Genomic DNA, 24,876 nt, shown 5'->3' with positions numbered 1-24,876 from the left:
ACACACACACACACACACACACACACACACACACACACACACACACAGCATACGTTTTAAACAATTTAATACTGTACACAGCGATGATGATTGTGAAGCTTGGTTGAGGTGGTGAAGTCAGAGGGTGGGCTATTTCCCAGGGAATGCCTTACTGCTAAATGATGAACTAGCTTTTGGCTGAGCCTTCAAGGGTTAACCCGTTGTTGTTAATGTAGCCTCACACTCTACAAGGCAGCACGACTGGAGGGAGGGGAGATAGCATGGCAGACAGAGACAGAGAGACACACCCTTTGTGAGAGAGAGACAGAGAGGCACATCGCTCCTTTAAGTACACTGATCCCACTCTAAGTACATTGCCTTTTTAATCAGATCAGCAAGCTGAGACAGCAGCTGCTGCTGCCAGGAAGCTCCCTCCGTCCTGAGCTCTGTCGTGTTCCACCCCCCACCATGGAGATGGGGTAAGTGGGGTGCAGGAGCAGGGGGGAGGGGGACACCCTGACATTAGCTTCCCTCTCTCTCTTCCCCCCGCCCAGCAAGGAAGAGGCTCCCGGGAGCAGCTCCAAGGCAGAGGGCAGGAGCAGCACATGGCAGTGGGGGGAGGGACAGCTGCAATTGCTAGCCTGCTGGGCAGCTGCTGCACAGGGAACTTAGAGGAGCAGGGAGCTGATAGGGGGCTGCCGGTCCACCCTGGTTCCAAGCCCCCACCAGCTAGCTGCAAAGGGCTGCTCTTCCTGCAAGCAGTGGACAAAGCAGGCGGCTGCCAAAAGTAGTTATAAGGGAGCATTGCACAACTTTCACGAGAATGTTCCCTAATTGATCAGCAACGTAACAACGAACAACATTAACCGGGATGACTTCAAGTGAGGAGTTACTGTACAAATCCCAGATGTAGCTGAAGTCCTAAAGAAATCTCTAAAACATCTTCATTGCCCTCACTACATGAGAACAAGAATAGTAACATGTCTGATTCCTTAAAAGTCATCAAAAGCTTATCAACTGTCTGAACTACCTGAAAAGAAAAACTCACTGTATGTCACAAGTAAAAAACAGAGGAAACCAATGGTTCTCTTCTATTGTACAAGTAACAATTCATTTTCTTACCTTAAAATGCTCTGCACTTTCAAACACTAGGTTCACAGTTTTGAGTGGTGAGGTGCTGTTGTTGGCAACAAACAGGACAAGCAGTGAACAGTCATCTGTCCAAACTTTACACCAGTACACAGTCAGGATGTCACTGCTACAAAGCTTGACTATTTCTGAATGAGGGTGACCAGCTAGTTCTTCTGGTAAGCAAAGACTCAAGGGGGCCTTATTGGCAACTATATCTGGAATATTTTGGGGAGGCTGAAAAACTTCAATATTACTATCAGCAAACAAAGAAGATGTCGATAGTCTACAGTTTGAAAGCTGCTCATCCAGTCCAGCTTCTGTTACGGATTGAGACGTATCAAATGATACACTAGCTTCCAAAACTTCTGAAGAACTCAGTGAGACTTTCCTTAATCCGAGATGTTCACTGCCCTGAAAGTTTTCCTTATTGTTAGGAGTTATATCAGGTAAGGGACTGAAAGGCAAGGCAGCAATATTTTGGAAGCTAGATGCTTCTTCGCTATTCTGGGTTTCACTTATTTTTGATTTTTTTTTTAACTTCTGAGTGATGATGTCTGCTCTCCCCATCTGAAGAAAAAAACAGAAGAGATTTTTACATTTATTTATTTTATTTAACTTGGTGATTGGCTTAATTAACAGAGTGAAGCCTGTCTGGAAGGACCAGGGACAAAGGGCAAATAAAAGTTAACTGTCCAACAGAGGTGACCTTTAAATAAAGATTTGTTTTAAAATATGCACTGGACACTACATAGGACACTTAAGAAGTTACTTTGGGGGTACTGGAGTTGTTCTGTAGTGCAGGCATCATTGTGGTTCCTGTACAATTAGGAAATTCTTTATCTTCTGTTGAAAAACATCTACATATAAAGATTTTGCAGAAAATCAGGGATAAGATATTAATATTTGAACAAGCAGTGCTGATAAAGGTCATGAGTAGAAGATTCTTTGAATGGTGAGTGATTTTACTTCTCACATTCTACCACACCCAGGCACAAGTTATGGAAAACGTGTCAGTCTTAACCCGTACTGCCAGGTATGTGAGCTCTGCAACCTCCAATGGCTCTTTGAAGCTGCGTTAAAGGTAGCGAATACTTGGGAAGCTTAGCATAGGTTTGAGCTTTGTGAGGAGGCCGGGCAAGCAAACATGGAGGAGCAATGTGAACACAGGGGAGTTCCGGCTACTCAGGACAATTCACTCCAAAGCCTTTAATAACCGAAGAAGTTATTTGATTTTAAAATCTGTCATTTAAAGTATTTTTTGCTCCTTTCTTTTTAGGAGCCCCGATAAACAGGTTCTTTAGGTAATGACAGCTATTTCCAATATCCTTTTTTTAATTCGGGTCACATTCTAAATGCTACTGAACACTGATTTGAGAGCAGCTGTATATAAATAACAAATTAAATACAGCTATTTTGTAAACTTTGTAACTTGTAATTTATAAAAATCACCTACCAGACTGATAGTGCTGTTTGACCCTAGCCCAACAAACAATGTTGATGCTAGCTGCTGCTTCTCCTTTTCTTCCTCTGAAAGGCTGACTACCTGTTGCTCAGACTGCATCAGAGGAGGATCAACTACATGTGCCATTAATATGCTATCTTGAGGAACAGGTTGTGTTTTATCTTCTTTTCCTGTTTTGTTCTCTTTTTTCGGGAGGTAGCCTTCTTTCCCCCATAATTTCCTCACACCATCAAGTTTCAGACAATTGGTCCTAAAAAGATATGTAATAAAGCAGGGTCAGCTTGTGAAAGTCCTGTTCTGAAAAGCAAAGCCATTTTTACAGAGGTTTCTGTAAATTTGCATATACTTTGCACTCTAACATCCCAATGGACAGGAGAATAGAAACTAGCCTTCTTCTATCTGCATGGACATTCCATGCTAGCAACTTTCTCTGCTACTAGCAAAGCACCACTCAAATACACACTCAGTCCCTGCTGTGAAATCAGCAAGAAGTGGATACTATGCCCAGTTTGCTCTCAGCTATCTAGGTTTTTATATACATCAGCTACTACAAAAAACTCTCTCTCCTTCACTTGTTATAAATATTTTGGTTGTAGATTTGACCATATGTAATTTAGGTGGGGTCACTAAAGGTGAGGAAGATCCAGGAAGTGGGATTTAACAGACATGGGCCAGATGCTGAGAAAACTGATTCCTGCACACACAAGTCTCATTCTTGATATTGATATTTCTGTTGTTCCAGCGGAACTGAATTGTTTTGACAGATCACAATCATCTAGAATGAGGCACTTCCTTGGATAAATTTGGACAATCCCATGTAAGGCTTTGAAGATTAGGAATGGGATCTAGAATTTGACAAGGTGTTCAATGAGAAGCCAGGGATGAGAAGTATAGTGAGACTGGAATACATTATTTCATAGGAGTATTGCACTTAGTAAGTAGTGAAAACCAGTAATATATTTGAAGATGTAAAGCACTTTGTAAATGCTGCACATCATTCTATGTTTGGACTTTATTTTAAAAATCTGAGAGGAGTTAATTTTCTATTCAACTAAAACTAACCTCAACACCAGCACAAGAATCTCCTTGAACACTCTGGACAGAGACTCTCAGATAAAGCACAAGACTTGCCAGACCCTGTAAATATTCTATGGCTGTAAGTGCAACGAATGAGTCGGGTTTTATGTTTTCCCTTGTGCTCATAAAAAGAGAATTTCTGACTAAGTTCACATTTCAGAAATTCTTCAACAGTACTTGCGAGGAGCATCCAGCTGTTCCATGATATTTGAAAGATGTTAAGTCCCATTTAATAAATAACTCATTTGTGTGGAACTATAATTATTCACGGATCTCTGAAACTTAAGGAAATTTCCTTTATTACAGAGTTTTGTACTGTCTGAAGAGTAAGATTCAGAAAAGCGTGCGTTTTCACTGCATACATTTCTTCTCGCTAATCTGACAAAAAAGGTATCCTTGATTATTTCTTTTTTGTATACTGGATTAGCATAGTGATTTCTTTTTGCGTAATAGCTGTTTTCAAGAACCACTGTTCTAAACTAAGTCCATGTGATTAAACAAGTAGCAAAAATTCAACCCCTGACAAGAACATAGGTTTAACTGCACAAGAAATTCTATATTTGAGTTCAAAGATCGAATAACTCACTCTTTCTGTCCTATCTCGGCACTATTACCAGACATGTCTGAACCAAGAGAAAGACCAGCAGGAGATTGCCGGCCAGTGAAGCCGGACGAAGACATGCTTGAAGTAAACGACAATCCATAAGGTTCAAAATTCAGAGCTGCAATACAGACAGAACAGCATTTATCAAGATAGATCATAAAACTTAAAAAAAAAAAAAAAAAAAATCTAGCTCCTTTAGAAAAAGACAAGTTATTCTAGCTAATATTTGTCATTTCTCAGTTTTTACATTCAGGATTTTATCCTTATTAAAACCAGTTGTTCCTGTTGCTGATTTTTTTTTTTTTTTTTTTAAAGTTCAGACAGATAGGCTTTTTCCTCTCTCAAAAGAAACATGTACACATACACCTGCTTAGTTCATACATAAATTTACATACAACTTTTTTTTTTTAAATATTGAAAAACATCAGAAGTGATATTTTCTCCCCTAAAAATTATTGTCAATACTGTTTTTTTATTGTTATTTTCAAGAGACATTGCACAGGACCAAAATAAACCAACTTTTGCATGTGCTCTTCAGACTGCACATCCTCTAATGTGTTTTGAATCCACATTAAGTTTGCCCACTCTCTCTCACACAATTTTTTAGAGCACATACATAGGAGAACTCAAACTGTTTCATGCTTATAGCACTGTTCTCTTGGCAATGGAGCATGCAGGCAGTCATTGAAGCTGCTATGGTTTTCTGTTCAGATCCTTAACAGGGGAAAATAACCTTTTGTGTTTGCAGAAGTTTTCTTGGAGGGTATAGGATTTGGGTTTTTAACTACATGTTTACAAACAACACTTCAATATAAATTATCACAAACACTTAGATCTCCACAAAACCATAAGGTTTTCATGTCACTGAACACACTGTCAGCAATAACCTTATTAAATTAAAGTTAACTATTTCACCTCTTTTTAAAAAGATGTCTAAACTAGTAGAAGATACAAATGACTACCTGAAGAACCACTGTTTGCATATTTGATTTCTATAAATGTTTCTTTACAAACTGCACACCAGACCGCCACTTGGGGATGTTTGACAAGGTAAATACCAGTAATTTAGCCATCAATTCTTCCACATGAAACAAAGGGGAACTAAATATATTTGCATCCACAACCAATATCAATGTTAAATACTTGTTAAAGTGTGATTTTATATATCACCTGTTTCCACAGTTAAGATTTCACTTCCCAGAAAAACAGGACAGTACATGCCATAAAACTTAACAGAAAGCCAGGAGTACCTACCTTGCTTAAGAAAACCAAATGCTAGAACTATCCATACTATGCACAAGACTACTCTCATTTTCCACGGTGAACCACAACATTGTACACTTGTAATCTTCCTCCGGACTTCACTTAAAACAATTTTTTGTGCATTTTTACACAAAATAGCTACAAAATGCATTCTAAATATATACTAAAGATAGGGTATATCAAATAATTCTGCTCTTAAATCTATAGAATCTTTCTACTTAAGTTTTTTATAAGGGATATCCCGTTGTCTACACCGTTTATATAAATAAGGCAAAAGTGATATTTCTTCTAAAAAGCAAAGTCCAGAAACCAATCAAAAAAAATTCTGATGGACAATAGTGTGGCCAAGACATGAATGCTAAGTACTATAAAACTTGGAATTCCCTGCCTTTATCTTAATTCTCCCTCCCTCTCCCCCACCCACCCCGCAAATCCCACAAGCTGCCAGGAAGCATGGGACAATGTTCTGGACTCCAGAGCAACAAGCTATTTGTAGATGGAAGTTACACATCCTAATCAGGTATGGCATTAGCCAAGTCCCAAAGGGAGCTTAGTTCAATCTTCAATAAACAAGAATTTTTTGGATGAATCCCAGTGGCCAAGGGTGAGCTAAGAAAGTGGCACAAAGTAGCAAAGGGTCTGAAGATCATCACAGAGGAGCCTGAGATCATCTGCATAATCAAAAGCTGAATATGAAAGATAGGGTCCTGGTGCACACTATGGGTTTGATCCAAAGTTCAGTAAAGTAAATTGGAGAATTTTAATCAACTTCAATGGACTTTGGACCAGGCCTTGTTTGTAAGCACTGCATCTATAACCCACGTATTTCAGGAAGCTAGGCAATATGATTTTACCGGTTCTAGCTGGCCTTAAAACCTATGAAGCAATGAATCACTCCTACAGTTGTGGAAGACATTTTTAAATGGAGAGGTAACATTCTGGGGAAGATGCTCTCTGAAGCAAAGTTCAATTAATGCAATTAAATCAATGGTGTTCTTACACCAACGTTATTCTAAAATTTTAATTTGTTTTGTTTGGCTAATTTATCATACATTTAATAAATATGAAGCAACAGTCACCTTTTTCCTGAGAAAGCTTCTCCTCCTGTCTCTGGTGATGAGGTTTATATGGTGCTGCACCACAGCTAAGTCCTTCAGCCACAAACCCATCTAAGAAAGATAAGGAAGCATCTACCTACGTTGAATTCAGAAAGACGGTAATAATCAGAATCTTTCCACTAAATGAAACTAATGTTTCTTAACAAAGGAACATTCCATTTTATAACAATTCAGCATACTGACATCTCACAGCTCTCACACTTGTATCACTAAGAAGATAATGTATTCCATACTTTCACTATCGTCCAAGGGAGTATTTTAGATATAGAGGGTATTGAGTTAACATGTTAAAACAGATCAATTTGGATGGTAGGTCTTAAGCCTAATTAGCCTCTCTACAATTTTCCAATCTCACTGGTATGTTTGGACAAGAAATCTTGAACAAAAGAACTTGCATCCCAACACAATCTAACTGAACACCATGTAAATATACTAATTTGACAGTAAAATTAGTCAGAGAGGTAAACATTTCCCTTCCCGAATACTATACCTCAATTCAACTACTAGTAGGCTGTTCTAACAAAAAGTAGAACCACAAAGACAAACTAATGCTGCATAACACTGGATATACACAAGAGGCTGAATTTGCCTTCCTAAAAAAATCCATTTTATAAAACAACCAATATGAACATGGCATAGCAAATGACAACTTCATTGCTCAGTGCTTCTTAATATCACCAGCACATCAAGATTTATCAAGAATCCCATTAAGAGTGCTTATTGCAACTCATTCTAAGTGATTTGATAGATTTGCATCTTTCCTCTCAGACATATCTAAATATAATCATTTAAAAATACATATTTTATAGAAATACATGAATTTTTAAGCACGGAATACATACATTACAGTTATCTTACCATTATCTCATCACAACTGGCATCAAGCGGAAACAAGTTTTTCATCAGCTCCTTGTTTTCACACAGATGTTTTAATTCAAAGGCATATTGCCTCATGCATGTGTCTAGAGAAGTGCTGAATTCCTGGATTAGTTTATCAACTGTTTTAGAACAGGACATACGGGATGACATTTTAGTGATTGCAGTCATAATCCAGGCTTTAGTTTCAGAAGTAACAAAAGTCTGCTTCAGCAACCTGTGCAGTCTTGTTATAATGACTTCTGGATCACCATCATTTATAAGGTAGGAATACTCCCCCAAAACCTATGAGCAAGACACAGATATAATAGACATTCAGTTACACAGGCATCAGTGCTTTCATCTTGGAAATTAATATGTAATGGTAATACTCTAACAAAGTCCACCTCACATTAAACAAACCATTATAAGATAAGGAAATCCTTTAAATTCTGGACTTTAGAAAGAATTTTTTACATTATATATCCAAACAAAAACAAGCAATATACTGTGGAAAGAGACATAGGGTCTGCTGGTTTTCGAGTATTGCTGGCTGGTCCTCAGTTTAAGATCATTTCACTGTAGTTCTATCTACTCTACAAAACTGACCACCACTCAGAACAGTGGTCAGCAACCAATCCCCTCTAACCCTGAAAATAGTTTAATTATTAGTGCAGAGCAGATCAAACTACTTTCGTTTATTAAAAAAAATCAATCTCAACTTAAGGTTTCTGTTGGCAAATCAAAACTGTTTTCTGTAACAATGTCTGTCATGTCTACCCTAGCAATTAAATTGTTTTCAGCACTGGTTCAAGGGGACCCATTTGTGACAATTATAGTCATCAAGGTGCAGATTTTCTAGTGCAGATAGGGTTTTCCAAGCTATAGTTCAGTTTTAAATGGAAAATGCTTGAGATTACATTTTACTGTGTTTGTGAAAATGCAAGTGAAATACATCAGTGGGATGCCAATCTTTGGTTCATTAAATCAAGTAGCTGCCTAGCACAGTGCTAACCCAATAGCTATACAAGTACAATTAACCATCTGCTCAGTTTCCAGTTCAAGTGGAATCTGCTTGCTTTCACAGGTGTCACAGAATACAAGTTCAGCATCTTGGCAGATCATCATAAGGTTACGAATGCATTTCACGAACACATACAGCCTTACTATGGAAAAGACAGAAAATCTCACAGCCACTGAAACAGGTGGTTGGTAGAATAAATTTCAGTGTAATACGTTCTTTTAAAAAAAAAAAAAAAAAAAAGAATATAAAGTTCAAAAAGCAATCACTTATGACAGGCAGTTTTCACATCTAGCATATTTTCATACTGCAGCAACCTTACCCAACTCATAACTTGAAGAAATTTCTGTGGATAAAAAGTATCTTCCTCCTCCAGCAAAGAAAGATAAGACTGGACAGCATAAAGCCGTAGCTCCTCATCTTCCTTTTCATCATCAAATCCTAAAAAGAAAAATGACACATTATTAAATCTTTGCTTAAAAACTTATGCTGCATGTGTCACAGAATTCAAGACAGATTTAGAAAAATAAAACCAAGACATTAGCTAACAAAGCATGGCTTCTCTTTACAGAATTCAGTAAGTTACCCACCTTCAGCCAGCAGCCTCAAGAAGTTGTTTGGGATGTCAGGGTGCATTACATCTCCTCCTACTGAAAATACTGCATTCATAGTCTGGATGAACCACTCATTGTCAGGGGCATATGTATCCAGAACGTTAAGGGAAAATAAACATGATATACTAGTGTACATCTTATCTATTGTTACTTACAATCTAAAAAAAAAAAAAATCTAAAAAGTTTTGAGGATACATACACATATGGAATATCTGAACAGACAAGTGTTTACTATTGAAATGTTTTCCAAGCTAAGGAAGGAGAAAAAGGACAAACAGGGCAGTTTTCCCAGAGCCTCTGGGTCCAAAAGTGTTACCATATGGAATTGTGAATCTTTTTTCTTCTGAGTGTTTCGCAATCCCAAAGCCTGCCCCATTGCTGTCCTGCAGTGTTCTCATTTAATGAGGATGCTTTTTGGACTATTATGGCTTTGTTTAAAAAAAAAAAAAAAAAATCCCCATCATGCTCCACAACTATCTATTTCATTGGAAGAGCTGCACTCTACTAGGAAAACCATACTCACGGTTAGGAAGTGCTGAAGTCTGATTCAATAAGGCACTAAACTCCTTCTCGCCTTCCAGGGCCGGCTCTACTGTTTTTGCCGCCCCAAGCAGCGCGCTGAATTGCCACCGCGGACGGCGGGGGCAGTCTGTGTGCTGTTAGGGCGGCACGCACATTTCCACGGCAGCGGCAACTCGGCGGCAGCTTCTGCCTTCAGCTGGAAGACAGAAGCCGCTGAATTGCTGCCGCGGGCCACTGAAGACAAAAGCTGCCGCTGAATTGCCGCCGCTGCGGAAACGCGCGTGCCACCCTAACGGCACATGGACTGCCCCCGCCCTCCGCGGCGGCAATTCGGCGCGCTGCTTGGGGCGGCAAAAACACACGGAATGCCGCCCCTTGCAGATTGCCGCGCCAAGCACCTGCTTGGAATGCTGGTGCCTGGAGCCAGCCCTATCTCCTTCACACTACAGTGCATGCTTTTTAAAGTTTTCTTTTAGGAGAAGGTTATTACTATTAACTTAAAAGGTGAACTCCAAAGCAAAGCCCAAACGCTTCAGTGCCCTTTACTTTGTGATGAAATAAAAAAAATATGTTGAGATCATTATTTCTTCTGTTTTTTTTTTTACATTTGAAATAAAGAATTATAGTATCCTGGCTTCCCTCTTTTTCCTGGAAGGCCACAAAATGATCTTTGGAGGATGTGAATAGTGATGTCAGATGAAGCTGTAACAGAAGCTCTGGCTCTAAATCTTCAATAAAAGAAAAGGATATTTCTCAACTAATTCTGCTATTTTGCCAGTTAAGTTGATGATGGTATATTCTTCCTTGCTTTGTCTTAAGTAGTCCAGCATCTTTTGAACAATGACAGTTACATTCTGCCCATTGGTAATTCTATAGAGAAGCTCCAATGTCTGAAGGGGAAAACAAAAGAAACAACATTTAAGTAACTCTAATCACACAACACAGGAGCGACACACAGACAGGAACTTAGTACATAGTGCCAAATTGGACAAAAATCTTAAACACAATATATTGTTTTATTCTCACATCATACTGGCATTTATCTTCTTAAGAAATGTTTTTAGACAGTTTTTAGAATGAAATAAAAGATTTGTAGAAAAGGAAAGGAGAAAACAGAGTATGAAGAGGACCAAGTTTTCTATTTAATTCCTTTCACACAGTTACCACAGCCAAACAATATAAATATGCCTTTGTTTGATGATGCCACTATTGTACTATTAATGGCATTTACTCTAAAATGACATTAATATAGCATGAACTTTAAACATTAAGCTCTCTTTATGGGCATTCAAAAATCAACTTACTTCCCTTTTGATGATAGGATCAGGATGGTCAAGACACTCAATTATTGTCATTTGGTGCTGAAGTGCCAGATTAGGATCCTGCTGGATAACATAGGTCAGAGCTTTGAGTCCTAGAAAATAAATTATTGCATAAAGATATGACAAAAGATCACATACACACGATCCGATTAAAATCTTCTTGCTGAGATGATCAGGTATTCTTACCTAAATACTTCAAATTAATTTTAGGAGATAGAACAAATTTTCCAATGCATTTGGCAGCCTTCTCAAGCAGGTCAGATTTGGGGCAAATGGTATAAATTGTTTGTACACATTCAAATAAGATAGCTGGGGGAAAAACAACAAATGGTAAACAGCAGTAATTTAAGAATAGACATTTCTATAACAATGCATTTTCATAAAAAAGCTAGCACATACAAGTAAAAAAATCTTCATGTCAAATGACGACTGTTTCTCTAGAAAGGGGTTGTGGCTTAATATTTTTAAGAAATATAATATGCATGCTGCATGTAGATTTCTGGGATATTAATAATTATCTCATTAAATATTTTAAACAAGTGTTACTGTTTGGATGTGAAAAAATTTCCTTCTTTCAGGCAAGCAATAGCCCTATTGCATCTCCCATGAATGTGATTCACCCAACTAGATGAGATTTCAAGATTGTCCTGTTTAGAAGAGGCCAAATAATGTAGCTGGACAATGGCTAGGTTGGGTACATAGCCACCATTGCAGAGTGGGATTTCAATTACTTCGCACAAGTGACTGGAAGTATTTTCTCTGCTTTATCATCCACATACCAGGAAGATGACATCAGAGGAAGATGATAATGTTTGTTTCTTAAAGTAGAAAAATTTAGCAAGCAGTTATTGTTAGTAATATCTGGTATATGGTAGGGAGCCTACTACAGTTTATGTAGTAGGGTGGATAGATGAAATACAGAAAGGGTGGGCAGAAGCTCAGTAGTTTGACTTAAAAAAAACCCAAAACAAAACAAACAAACAAAAAACACCCCCCCCCCCCCCAAGAATATACTTCACTGTCAACAACAGACAAGACTTTGGGGGCCCAGCAAAGGATTATTAAGTTTAAATGTATCTAAAACTGATTTGCCATTTATGTTTAGTGTACAGAAAAGTCTTAATTGATTTTGTTGAACAGAAGTTTCCACCATCCAGTATTCTGATGGACTTTCAGGTAAGGCACATTCATATGGACTTGGGGCCTAATTCTATTCTCACTTAAATTAATGACACAACTCTCTCACTGATTTCAATGGGAGCAGAACTGGATTCTTGGTTATTTTCTCTTTCAAAAAATATTTATTTAACTTTTTCAGTTTTGTAGACAGCTTCCCAGCCCTGAAATTTGTTGTAAAATATAGCCACTGAGGAGACTACATAGTGTGGAGGTCCAAAAAGAAGCAAAAAGTAAACGTTAAAGGTTTTCACAGAGACTCAAAATTATCATTGGACTATCACAGCAGCAGTTAGGAAGTCATTACGAACAACCAAGATCAACAAACCTTATGACATAGACAAAAGGGACAACAGCTCAGGGCATAATTCCTCTGAGGAAAAAAAAATATTTCTGCTGGGAAAAGCTAAATGGGAAAACAAGTGAAGTGAAGGAAAGGAGATACAAATTAATCTTTTAGGCCACCAATTTAGGTGAGTCAATAGCAAAATTCAATATCCAAGTTAGATTGCCAACTGGTATTTAGGACCATGACAGCAATTCACATGCTTTTTCCACATCTCATATAGGTTAGCCATGGGATGAACAGACCAGAATCTATCAATTGTTAGCAATTAAACTAAATATTAGAAAGGTATGTGCACTAACTGTGTAGCTACATGCAACAAGCTAGGAATGTCTTCAAGGTATGGCTTTTAATATTACAGGATTGGCTATTTTGCAACAAAGTAATCGGATTTTAACATTTTCACATTGGCTTGCATCATAGATTCTTTAGCACTTTATCAATAATTAACATATAGTGAGCAAAGAAATGCACACGTAAATTCTGTTCTCTGTGTACATTTTACTTGATAAGTGCCAAAACAAGGCTTTTCACATATGGTTGTCTACTCTGATCCCTAAAGTATTTAACATTCAGTCTTGGGAATCCAATTTCCTCTCACTGTGCAGAGAATTTATGCACATTAACTCTCTTGAGAGTTGCATGTGTAAATCCATCATACACTAAGAAAACAAACCCCTCAATGTTTATGTTGCTGTTCCTGCATAAAAGCACACCTCTGACATACAAGCAAAGTGAAACACAGTGAACGGATGGTTGTAATCAGTGTGTCATTTGCCAAAAAAAAAAAAATAAAAAAAAAAAAAAAAAATTAAAAAGTAGTGGGGGAGTAGTCTGCATTTAATGTGCATCTCACTTTCATTAATGCTTAGAAAATACACCTAGTCAAGGAAACAGACTCCTAGAACTTTGGGGCATATGTTCCACTGTTATTCAGACACTTTCAAAACCAAGTCTTAATTTTCTATCAATCGCTGGCAACATTTATGGGTTCGTTTTAAAACCATGAAATACAACTTTTTTTTTAAAGAGTAAAAGAACAGTTGTTAATTTAGTGTTCTAGAACCTTAGATATTTGTGCTTGAAAAAGATAGCAAGAACAAGCAAACCAACCCACACGTCTTTCAAACTCTCCATAGTTTGCAATATGCCCTTAGGAGTCTGAAAGTATTATTTCTTGTTGATTCTGCTCTATTGTCAAATATTTTTTAACAGTAAACCAACATGGCTGTTTGCAACAATTATAAGATTTACTGTAGTGCCTTATGTCAAAACACACTTTCACATGCATCAGTGTCAATGAGCTCTCGAAATAATTTTAACAACAACAGGTTCTAGAGAGCAACTAAAGAGATCACAAATGTGTTTGCGAAAGGAAAGGATGTCACACACACACTTGTTAAGTTTCTCAACAACTAATCATGTGGAAGGTTTTTTTTGTTTGTTGAAGTCCAGTCCTTCCTTCTGACACACAAGGCAATATCACCATTTTTTTTTATATTAGCTACTATAATGAATACACCTGTGCAACTGACAATTTTACAAGTACATGATGTTGTATATTGAGGAAAAGAGTAAGCCCAACATGATTTGGAGGACTTTCACATAGTATGCAGCAGTTTGAATGCACGCAAATTTGGATCTACAAATATTTAGTTGTTTCCCCTTAAATAAATATTTTTCACTTGAAAAACATTTCAAAACTACATTATACAGGAATATATCATTTCTGTTCATGTGTTAACATTACTAACCTTATATTTCCTTGCTTTATAATTCACCAGTCACAATACCCAAATTCATGACCTCGCCAGATTATTAAACAAAAGAATAGTTACTCATGTCAACAGAACAATAACTAAACACTTACATTTTCATTCTTTGCAAATATTTGTACTTATACAAAATAGTCTCACCCACCATATGTAATATTATGATTTATTTCTGCTCTTCTTAAAGACTCATCCAGAACATCATACATTAATTCACTTGTCCTGTTACAAAATAAAAATTGTAGAACAGTTCTCACTTTATTTGAAGCCCAGTAAATTAATCACAAAAAAAAAAAAAAAAAACCCACCTGTACATACCTGTTGAGTGAAAAAACAACATCCTAATCCTACAAGCTGCTCCACATGATTTCAATGAGACTATTCATATTAATGAATTCTCATTAGAGCGAGTAAGGGTTACAATCTGGCTCTAAATGGCATCTCACAAGATGTTTGCTACTTTCAAATAAACCATCTATTGCATCAAGAGAGACTAAAAATACATTCCTTGCTGATCAACCAAAAGTCTGTCTTATTTACTAAGAGGAATAGAGAACACAAACAACTAAACCAGGGGTAGGCAACCTATGGCACGTGTGCCGAAGGCAGCACACGAGCTGATTTTCAGTGGCACTCACACTGCCCGGGTCCTGGCCACCGGTCCGGGGGGCTCTGCATTTTAATTTAATTTTAAATGTAGCTTCTTAAACATTTTAAAAACCTTATTTACTTTACATACAACAATAGTTTAGTTATATATTATAGACTTATAGAAAGAGACCTTCTAAAAACTTTAAAATGTATTACTGGCACGCGAAACCTTAAATCAGAGTGAATAAATGAAGACTCGGCACACTTCTGAAAGGTTGCCAACCCCTGAACTAAACCCTTACAAAGGACAGCACTCTTTTTACACTGTCTTGTCTTGGATTTTCACTGTGATCATATTACCAACCAAATTAATGGAAATTCTGATCTCAAGTCCACAAGTGTCTCTCATCACATATCCCATAATCAGCTGCCTGACACACATAGAAGCTGAGAAACAAGGTAAGTATAACTTTTCAATAAATAACTTTTCACAGTATTTGTTCATAAAGAGCAAATGGAATGTATTAATCTTTTATTTTCCTTTGTGTCATGAAAGCACAGTAAAAGTTATGTTACCACAAAATAATGACTCACTGTGTATTCTTTCTATTTTCAAATAATTTATTACATAGAAGAAACTCGTTACCTTGGATCATCTTTTCCTAACAGCCCCAGTATTCTTAAGAGCTGAATTTGTAGCCATGGTGCTGGCACGCTGTGGTAATTGAAGTCTATAGGAAGCTTTCCTCCCACTATCTGCTTTAGAATGGATACAAAGCTCTCTGTCAAGTCCTTGTATCCACATGCATTTTTCTAGACAAGGAAAAGAGAAATACAATTCAAATATTTTAAGTACAGTGCCTCAGAAATACACCATAAGGCCATGACAGGAATATAATCTTATTAGCTATTATTCAATTAATTGTTCCATTTCCTAACCCATCACTTCTTCCTCTCAAACCCCAACATCAACTCCTTTTTGCTTTATTAAGCTTAAAGTGTTTTCCCTGTATTTTCAGCAAGACTGTGAATATGACTGAAAGCATTTCCCTTGCAATGGTACACTGAATTCGCAGGCAATCCTCAGCATAATCTATAACACACTGAAAAAAACCTAAACTTTGGACTTAAAAACAAGGCCATTATGCCAAAGGTGCGTATCACCAGGGTCAGGCTTCGAACAGGTCAGCTGGGGCTTTTGTCAAGGGTTGGAATGCTAATGAATATAGTACAGATTACCACGATTCACCTTCATAACTAACTGAAAACAAGTTGATAGACCATCCTTCCAGAGAGATTTTCCTACAGAACAATTTTACAGTTGTTTGTACATTTTAAAAACCAGCCTACATGTTCAATTAGACTTCTAATTCTCAGCCTACCTTAATCATTGGAAGGTAAATATGTAAAGAAGCAGCCATGACTCCAACATCCCTGTCACACAGGGCTTTCCGGAACTTGTCATGGATGTGCTGGACTTGGTTGGGAGCAATGAGATAGAATTTATACAAGGCCTGAACTGCTTTTCTTCTGATAATTTCCCTAAAGAGAAACATTTTTCTTTAAAAGATCAAGCAACTTGACCCTAAATAGAAGTTTTACTTACCCTAAATTGTTTCTCTATATTATGAAACAGACTTTATTTTTATGAAAACTACTGACTTTGTAACATTTCCCACTTTTATAGCTAGTTAGTTAAAAATATTAACTAGGCATCAAATCATGATGCCTCTGAAATAATATTATCATCCAAGTTTTACGAATGAGGACACCGAGAAAAAGAGCGAGGATAAGTAATGTGGCAAAGGCTATATGAGTCGTCAGTGGCACAGCAAGCATAGAGTTTAGTGGTTCCTGGAGTTAGATTATGCTTCTTCTACCTTTTAGTTTAGTATGTACACCGAGATAGCTCTCTATTTTCATGTATGTAATGTTATTAACTACGAGGCCTGATAATCAAAGGGCTGAGCATCTACACCTCACCAGTCTTCAGTGGGGTTTGCGCATGCTCAGCTTCTCCAAAAATCAGGCATAGATCTTTCTGTGATGTAATGAATTCCAAGGGTACAATTTGTTACTCCATTTACACTACAAACACTTCTTAACCCACATAGTGCAACAGTATCTCCACATGCATAAAGTTACATGACATTTATCCATCAACAATGCTTAAGCAAAACAAAAGACATCCATTGTGCAATCAAGAATGCATAAACTAAAGAGGGGAGGGGGACACAAAAGGAAAATTTGAAAAGGAACACAAAGTTGTGAATAATGACTAAGGAAGGATTCAGAGCAAAAACAGTATTTAAGAGAAATATTTATGTACTGATATAAAACATCAAAATTTTAGGACATTCCAAATTTTTAACAAAGCCAGAAATCCTTCCTATAAGTGAATACGTACTTAGAATGCTGAAGTTTGTCTTCTATGAGGGGAAGTACAGCTGGAATCATTTCCCGTGGAAAGATCTGGCTGACAACAGTAAGTGCCATACACACTTCAACCAGGTTAGTGCTCTGCAAGTCCTGTCACAGTCATTAAGACAACAAAATGGTCATTTCTAATTTAAACTATGAGAAACTTTTCATTTCTAAGGCCAAATGTGGGAAAGCCTCCACTTTTTATGCTATACTGTGAAACACTGCTCTCTAATGCTCTGCTAATTAAGGGATTGTTCAATTTTTCTGTGAAATTTTCATTGTATTTGTTTAATACTGCTACACAACTTGAAACTATTACCACAGGAAAAGGATACATTAGATTCCCATAAGAAGCTCAAGTGATAGTCATTTTTCTTATTTCAGTGTTAACTGACAAACAAGTAGATTTTATTAATGAATACATAGTTTAGAATTAAACTGGCATTATACTTGGAAAAGCACTGGTCTAAAAAGTTAGTGTAATGTTTTTCTCCAAACCGTCCATAAAGCTGTACCTTCACAACTGTGTTCACAAGCAGAAGCAACAGTTCGTGATTTTCATGGAGGAATAAAGAAACAGCCAAGTAACCTACAAAAGAAAAAAACAAAAAACCTCCATCACCTTTTCCAGTACTAAACTATTTCCAAATGTTAACAGGAGAACTTAAGACATCCAGAACACAAGAGTTGATGACTCAAATCATAGGTGAAAATACTGGCAGATTATATGATCTCGGTGGGTAAGTCTAGACAGGAAAAGAAAAGAAAAAAAGAAAAGAACTCTGTGGCAGTGAGTTTCGGAGCCCGAGTAACTGACTCTGAGATTCACTGCCGTGGGGGGTTTGCTGTGTAGATGCACTCCATTAAATGTTTCATAAAATGTTTTTTATAATTTGGTTGCTTGGAGATATTTAGCTTGTCGTAGTGTTTAGTAAGGATGGACTTGAAACCCACAAGCTGTGTCCAAAATTAAGAGGACTCTAAAGCTGTCAGATCTAAAGCACTGAGGATAACATCATATAAGAGACAATTCATTAGGAAATTAATGCTTTTTTCCATACTAACAAAATTATATTCTCCCTAGACCAGACAATTACCCATAAGCAGCCTGCACTTTATTTTTAAGTAAGGAGACACCAATATAGCAAATTTTAGTTTTAAATAAATTATTGTGTCCCAGTTTATTTACTAAAATTACATAATTCAACACTATATGTTTTCTAGTGTTACTCAGGTAAGTTATTCTTTTATTTATTTTAACTGGTAATTATAAAACAGACTTATTTAAAGGAGCTCTACGTAATTAAAATAACACACACACACACACACACACACACACACACAAAGTCAGTTAAATCCCATAAATCCCATAACACAAATCAACCCATATAATTATAGGAGAGCAAACAAATCCTCTATCACAGCTCAAACCCCATTCATGCCCTCACCCTCCTCAGATATCCAGGAAATCAGACAGGGTTTGGGGATGGCCTCAAGGTCACAGACTTCAACTATTTGGAACTAAGGCGGGAACTAAATTCCAGAATCAAGGACCCTGATGGAATAAGCACCTCTTCTGATCACAAAAGGTGGAACTATTACATGGGGATAGTTTGTGGGTCTCAGACTGGCAGGGCTCAGGCCATTTAAGGTTTTACTATTTAGATTCCAGAAAGGAACCAATAGATAGGTCTTGAACCACCTGTGAAATGTTTCCTGGTATGATAAACCTCTAAACAATCAGATCACTGCATTCTGGACTACCTTCAGTATCTGAATTAATTTCAGGTGTAACCTACAATGAGTACATGGCAGTAGTCTAGTATCAGTAAGTGATAAAGACATGGACTACAATAGCAAATTCCGTATTGCAAAGAAGAAACCACAGCCTTCTGGCCAGACCTGGATTTTTAAAAAGAAGCCTTCACGATAACAGGTGCTACCTTATTGTCTAACAGCAGTTGTTTTCCAACTGAACTCTCAAGTGGCAAACTTGAACGAAATAGGAGGTTAAGGTGTGATGGGCACAACCCTGCAGTTAAGGAAGCCGATATAATCCCTGCCAGCCACTTCGGAGGTTTTTCCCAACCTACCAACATCATCTGTGTCATATCTGGATTTAGCCTTAACTAACTTGTTCTCATTTGTGCCTAGATTGCCACCTAACACTCAAACACAATGGCAAGATCAACTGAGAGGAGATGAACATACCAAAGACATGAGAACCCATGCCACCTCACTAACACTCCTAGAAGCCCCAGATATATATCCCAGGGGGTTGCATTAGGGAATTGTTCATCTGCCTCTCCTCTTGTTCGGTATGTGTGTATACACACACACACACACCCCGGACAAGAGGAGTGACAAGATGGAGGATGACTCCACAAGAGAACCCTTGAGGCAGATGAACAATTCCCTAATGCAAACTCCTGGGATCACTCACCCAGGAAAGAATGGAGACACTCAAGAGCCCTGTCCACCATTGCATACAACTGTAGAGTCAGCAGTACCAAAGACAACTGAACAACTTTATAATATCAGCATAGACACCTACTCATTCTCCATTACTAGTAGATCCTAAAGCCAAAGCAATGAGTGCTGTTTTTCTGTCCAGGAGATTTGAGGCATCTAGATACTGAAAAGACTGGTCAAACACAACCTTCTCAATAATATTACCTACAAGGGAAGATATGAAACTGGTTGACAGTTAGCCAGATTGTCAATGTCAAGAAATAATCTCTTGATCAAAGGCCATATACAAGCAGTCTTCAAAAGAGATTGCACCCTGCCTTCCACAAGAAGGTGTAGTTAATTCCTACGAGCATCACACTGAGCACCTTTTCATTGGTCTTCAATAGCGAGGAAGGACATGGATCTAAAATTACAGTTTCTGATACAAGGTTTATCCAACTCCAGCGCTTGAGTGAATTATACCAGCTGAAATTCAAACACAGAAAACCTAACAGTTATTTTACCCAATATATTGCCTTGCTATTGAGGATGCAGATAATTTGGCCCACATCTGAACTATTTTCTCTGCAACACAACAAGAAATGTCTTCACTAAGACACTTGAATCAGCAACCTCTTGGAGATACCCCAGATTAATCAGAAAGTCAGCTCCTTGAAACAAATCTACTGATAAGACTTTGTAGCTAAAACAGAGATATGAAACTCTTCTTTGCCTCCAATAAAATATGTGGCGTAAAATTTCAAAAATTCTTTTACACCATCAGTCAGATTTCTCCATAAACTTCTGCACTGCTCTCATTATCTTCCCTCTCGCCTCATTTGTCACAAACCACCTCTAACCCAAAGACATGGAAGAATATGTTTAAAGGACACTGCACTAATATTGAAAAGAAAAGATTATAAAACCCTATAAAAGCATAAATACAGTTGAATGTCGGCGAGTTGGCACTCTCAATTTGGAAATACTTTTACTCCACTAAATATTGTCTCTTTAATATTCCAGTTATATTATTTTAAGAGGTTATTTATGACAACTGTATATAAAGGTTCTCATTGGAAATTGACCTTCAAGCCAATGTGTCTGAAATACCCTTTAAACGAAAATGCTTGTATGTCTCTAGTGTTTACTAGACCTGATATTCAAAATTATTTAAATAATACAAAGGTTTATTTTTTTATGGTTTCCCCTCTGCACCCATTTTTCAACCAGGTACAGAGCTCCTTAAAATTCAAATAATTTTGTATTTTCAAATTTTGAAATGTCAAGTTGAATTTTTTTTCCCCAAAAAGAAAAAATATTGAAAATAAAATTGTGAAAAGTGGGAGAAAACTTTCAACCAGTTCTTGTATTTAGTATGACTTCCAACCCAATCTCAGGGGACATTTGTGGCAATTTTGAGCACAATATTAACATATACCAGTCTTATACACATACCAACTCTTTTTTCTAAAAGGTTTCCCTGTTGTGCTAGCTTAATAGCATGGATGTATCCGAAGGAGGACTCATATCCCAGCATTTCACAATAGATTAGTCTCACCATACATTCTTTCATCAGTCTCTGAAATACCAAGAATGAAATATTAAGAAGTTTAGAATTGTTATAAGTGCTCTGTTTCTCTTTGCACCTCTAACGTATTGGGGTTTGAGACTGACACTATGTATATATTATAAACAAAAAGCACTACTTTTTCTAAAATCAGAATTTAACATTTCTAAAATGAAAGTTTATCAATATTTGATGTGATACACCTCTACCCCGATATAACACTGTCATTGGGAGCCAAAAAAATCTTACTGCATTATAGGTGAAACCGCGTTATATCGAACTTGCTTTGATCCGCTGGAGTGTGCAGCCCGCCCCCGCCCCCCCCCCCAGAGCGCTGCTTTACCGCGTTATATCCAAATTCATGTTATATCGGGTCGCGTTATATCGGGGTAGAGGTATACTAATGTTTCAAAACAAATTTAAGTTAAACTACAACTAAACTTCATCAAATCCCATACATAAAGATCATGTTATCCAGCTATGAGTGGCATCCTTGCATTCAAAACAAAATTATGACCATCATGGATATTAAAATGAATAGTCACAAGGCACTGTACCACCATACGTACAATACCACAAATGATTCCACATCCCATTGTTGTTGTATCACCAATGGGAGGAAAGTGGTCAGTGCAGTCGCAAATGGAAGAGAAATGGTTCCATTAAATAATCTCTCTATTAAAAAACATTTTTGTTATAGTGTGGACCACAACTTTATAAAGCCAATTGTGAGTGACAAATTAAACATGATCTTGCGATGTGACAATGTAGCAAAAAGATAGTACCATACTAAGAGTCTGTATACACATGGAATTATTCAGGAATAATTATTCCTGAATATCATGATGTGCGGACAGACCTATTTCAGAATAAGAGCATCCAAACATGGAGTTATTCCGGGACCACTTTTGCTCTTTAAATTCACATGCTACCTTAATCCAAATTAACTTTCAAGTATAGATAATCCCTAAATTGCATATACAATGGAACTGCATGCAATGTTAGAAAGGTAATTATTATGAACACAGAAGCATCTCATGCTTGACTGAAATCTGTAATCATTGGTCTGCATTAGAGAATTCCCTTGACTAATCTCAAGCAACCAGTGGGTGGTAACTTGACAGATGATAGAACCAGTGTTCTGAGACAGCACAAACAGACGGGCAGGAGCACTCTAAGACTGCACTTGGGCGGAGTAATTGGACATGCTCAGCTGCATCACCTACTTGCTCCAAGCAAGCACAGTTGCAATGGTGCTCTCACTGCTTGGGCACCATTGCAAAAACCTAGGTGTAGATATAAGATGTATTACAAGTACAGCATGCTCTAGTAACGGTGCTAACAAATGCAAGATTTCTCTAGTGCAGGGGTTGGCAACCTTTGGCACACGGCTCGCCAGGGTAAGCACCCTGACGGGACGGGACGATTTGTTTACCCTGCCGCAGCCGCAGGTTCAGCCGATCGCGGCTCCCACTGGCCGTGGTTCACCGCTCCACGCCAATGGGGGTGGCGGGAAGTGGCGACCAGCACATCCCTCGGCCCGCGCCGCTTCCCGCCCCCGCATTGGCCTGGAGCAGTGAACCACAGCCAGTGGGAGCAGCGATCAGCCAAACCTGTGGACGTGGCAGGTAAACAAACCGGCCCAGCCCGCCAGGGTGCTTACCCTGGCAAGCCGCATGCCAAAGGCTGCCGATCCCTGCACTAGCGTATACCAACTATACCAAACTCAGAAGTATTCACTCACCCTGCCAAGCACAAGTCTGCACATTGCTATTCTTAAATTCAGTCAACAGTAAAGGTAAATTTCATTACAAATAAGACTAAAACTTACAAGCGTTGTAGTGGGAGCAGAAACTGTTGCCTTCAAATTAGTTTGTTCCTGTTGTATTAATTTTTCTTCCTCCTATAAAAGAACAATTTAAACATTTTTAAGATCTTGCATAATTGTGGGGGGTAAAAAAAGAAACAAAAATGAAAGATGGCAAGGAAAGCATGATCTATTAGAATTCTATCAAAAATAATTTATATAATCTTACTGTCTTCATTTGTTTTTTCTATAAATAATATTACAAAGCTATTACACTTCCAATTTCACTAGATTTACAGCTTCAAAGGGTTTCACTAGATTTCCATATACTGTTTTTTTTAAAGCACAGAAAATGGTATACTTTCCATATCTACATTTTCATCTGCTCAGTCTTCCACTGGCCTGTATTAAAGTATACAGAAGTTTGAGTTTAAATGGTCTGACAGTACTTCATTTATATTCTTGGACTTGGAAAATATTTTAAAGTGGACAGTTTTAATACATGCCCTTCAAAACAGAAACTGCATTCTGCAGCCATTTTGCAAGCTCAGCAAGTTTGGCCCTAGTTAGGACTTAGATGAGACCTCTAGTCTAGTGCCTAGACAGTGATAGTGGTAATTCAGCCAGTAACACTCTTTCTTCTAAATCAGTATTGAAATAATACACAGCATGGTGTCAGGGAATGACACGATGCATTATTTTGGACAACAGATAACACAAAGGTCCTGCCCATTTGTATAACATGCACTCTTAGGAATAATAAGGGATTTACCTCTGTGTCCTGGCCAAGTTCCATCATGTTATTTACACCTACTCCTACGAAAACTGATCACTGTGTATTGCATTCATATTTACTCCCTGTACTAAACTAGAAGGGAGGATGGTCCAATGGTTAGGGCTCTAGACTCTGGTTTTGAGATCCTGCTCTGTCACCGCCTTCCTGTGTGACTATGGACAAACCATTTAACCTCTCTGTGCCTCAGTTCCCAATGTGTAAAATAGGGGTTTACAGCACTTCTCTACCTGGGGCGAGGTAAGGATACTAAGTATAAATATATGAATGGTAGGGTTGCCAATTTTGGTTGTTTTATCACATTACAATCTTTAATTACAAAAGCTTTAATTCCTGAAGTCTCCAGGACAATCCTGGAGCACTGGCACCCCTAATTAAAGCCTATGAGGCACCCAGATACTATTGTAATTGGAGCATATCAATAGGCTGGGTGGGTAGAAAGAAAAGCATGTTACTGGGCAGGGCTGAACAGGTGTGTTTCACCCCAGAGGCAGCTGCCAGCACCTGCTGACCTTCCACATTCAGGCTTTTCTACACCCCACAGCGCAGGGGCGGAGCTGCTTGACCGAAAACCCGTCTACTCTAATACCCGGCGACCGGGGACCCCCATGGCTTCGAGCCTGTCCAGAGCATGAGACACAGCCGGCGCGGGAAGCCAGGGGCACGGGTGAGAAGGGGACCGCGGACCCGGCCTCCCCGCTTGCTTTCAGCGGGGGGGGGGGGGGGGCGAGGCCACGGCTACAATTCACAGGGGAGAAGGTCCTGCTGGCCAGGGGCCCAGCCCCCCGCGGAGCCCCCCACCAGCCCGTACATGTTTGGAGGAGAGCGCGGTGATGCTCCGGATCAAGCCGCCCAGCCGCGAGGTGGCCGAGACCCGACCCGGACCTCCTCCGGGCCCGGCCCCCGGGTCCTGTTGCCCCAGCAGGCCGGGCAGCGCGCTCAGCGTCCGCTCCACCACGTCGCTCATGCCCGGCCCCGCCG

The 24,876-nt window shown here is 38.4% G+C and overlaps 1 protein-coding gene across 1 annotated transcript in view; it reads right to left on the bottom strand.

Annotated features, from left to right (window-relative positions):
* The window catches only part of AP4E1 (adaptor related protein complex 4 subunit epsilon 1), a 29,614-nt gene extending 4,738 nt beyond the window's left edge, over positions 1–24,876 (bottom strand). The window contains exons 1-18 of the mRNA XM_024199833.3: positions 24,707–24,876; positions 23,127–23,198; positions 21,184–21,307; positions 17,793–17,866; positions 17,261–17,382; positions 16,236–16,395; positions 15,500–15,666; positions 14,411–14,484; positions 11,155–11,277; positions 10,951–11,060; positions 10,397–10,536; positions 9,101–9,213; positions 8,833–8,951; positions 7,493–7,795; positions 6,596–6,710; positions 4,236–4,371; positions 2,564–2,822; positions 1,102–1,677 (exon numbers count right to left, since the gene is read on the bottom strand). Of these exons, the coding sequence (XP_024055601.1) occupies positions 1,102–1,677; positions 2,564–2,822; positions 4,236–4,371; positions 6,596–6,710; positions 7,493–7,795; positions 8,833–8,951; positions 9,101–9,213; positions 10,397–10,536; positions 10,951–11,060; positions 11,155–11,277; positions 14,411–14,484; positions 15,500–15,666; positions 16,236–16,395; positions 17,261–17,382; positions 17,793–17,866; positions 21,184–21,307; positions 23,127–23,198; positions 24,707–24,862 (2,943 nt within the window). The 5' untranslated portion in view covers positions 24,863–24,876. The remainder of the gene's footprint in view (positions 1–1,101; positions 1,678–2,563; positions 2,823–4,235; positions 4,372–6,595; positions 6,711–7,492; positions 7,796–8,832; positions 8,952–9,100; positions 9,214–10,396; positions 10,537–10,950; positions 11,061–11,154; positions 11,278–14,410; positions 14,485–15,499; positions 15,667–16,235; positions 16,396–17,260; positions 17,383–17,792; positions 17,867–21,183; positions 21,308–23,126; positions 23,199–24,706) is intronic.

The sequence above is a fragment of the Terrapene carolina genome, unplaced genomic scaffold (genome assembly GCF_002925995.2).
Source record: "Terrapene carolina triunguis isolate 2854851 unplaced genomic scaffold, T_m_triunguis-2.0 Scaffold67, whole genome shotgun sequence".
Classification (NCBI taxonomy): Eukaryota; Metazoa; Chordata; order Testudines; family Emydidae; genus Terrapene; species Terrapene triunguis.
Note: the sequence above shows the minus strand (reverse complement) of the source record. Positions and strands in the feature narration are given on the sequence as shown.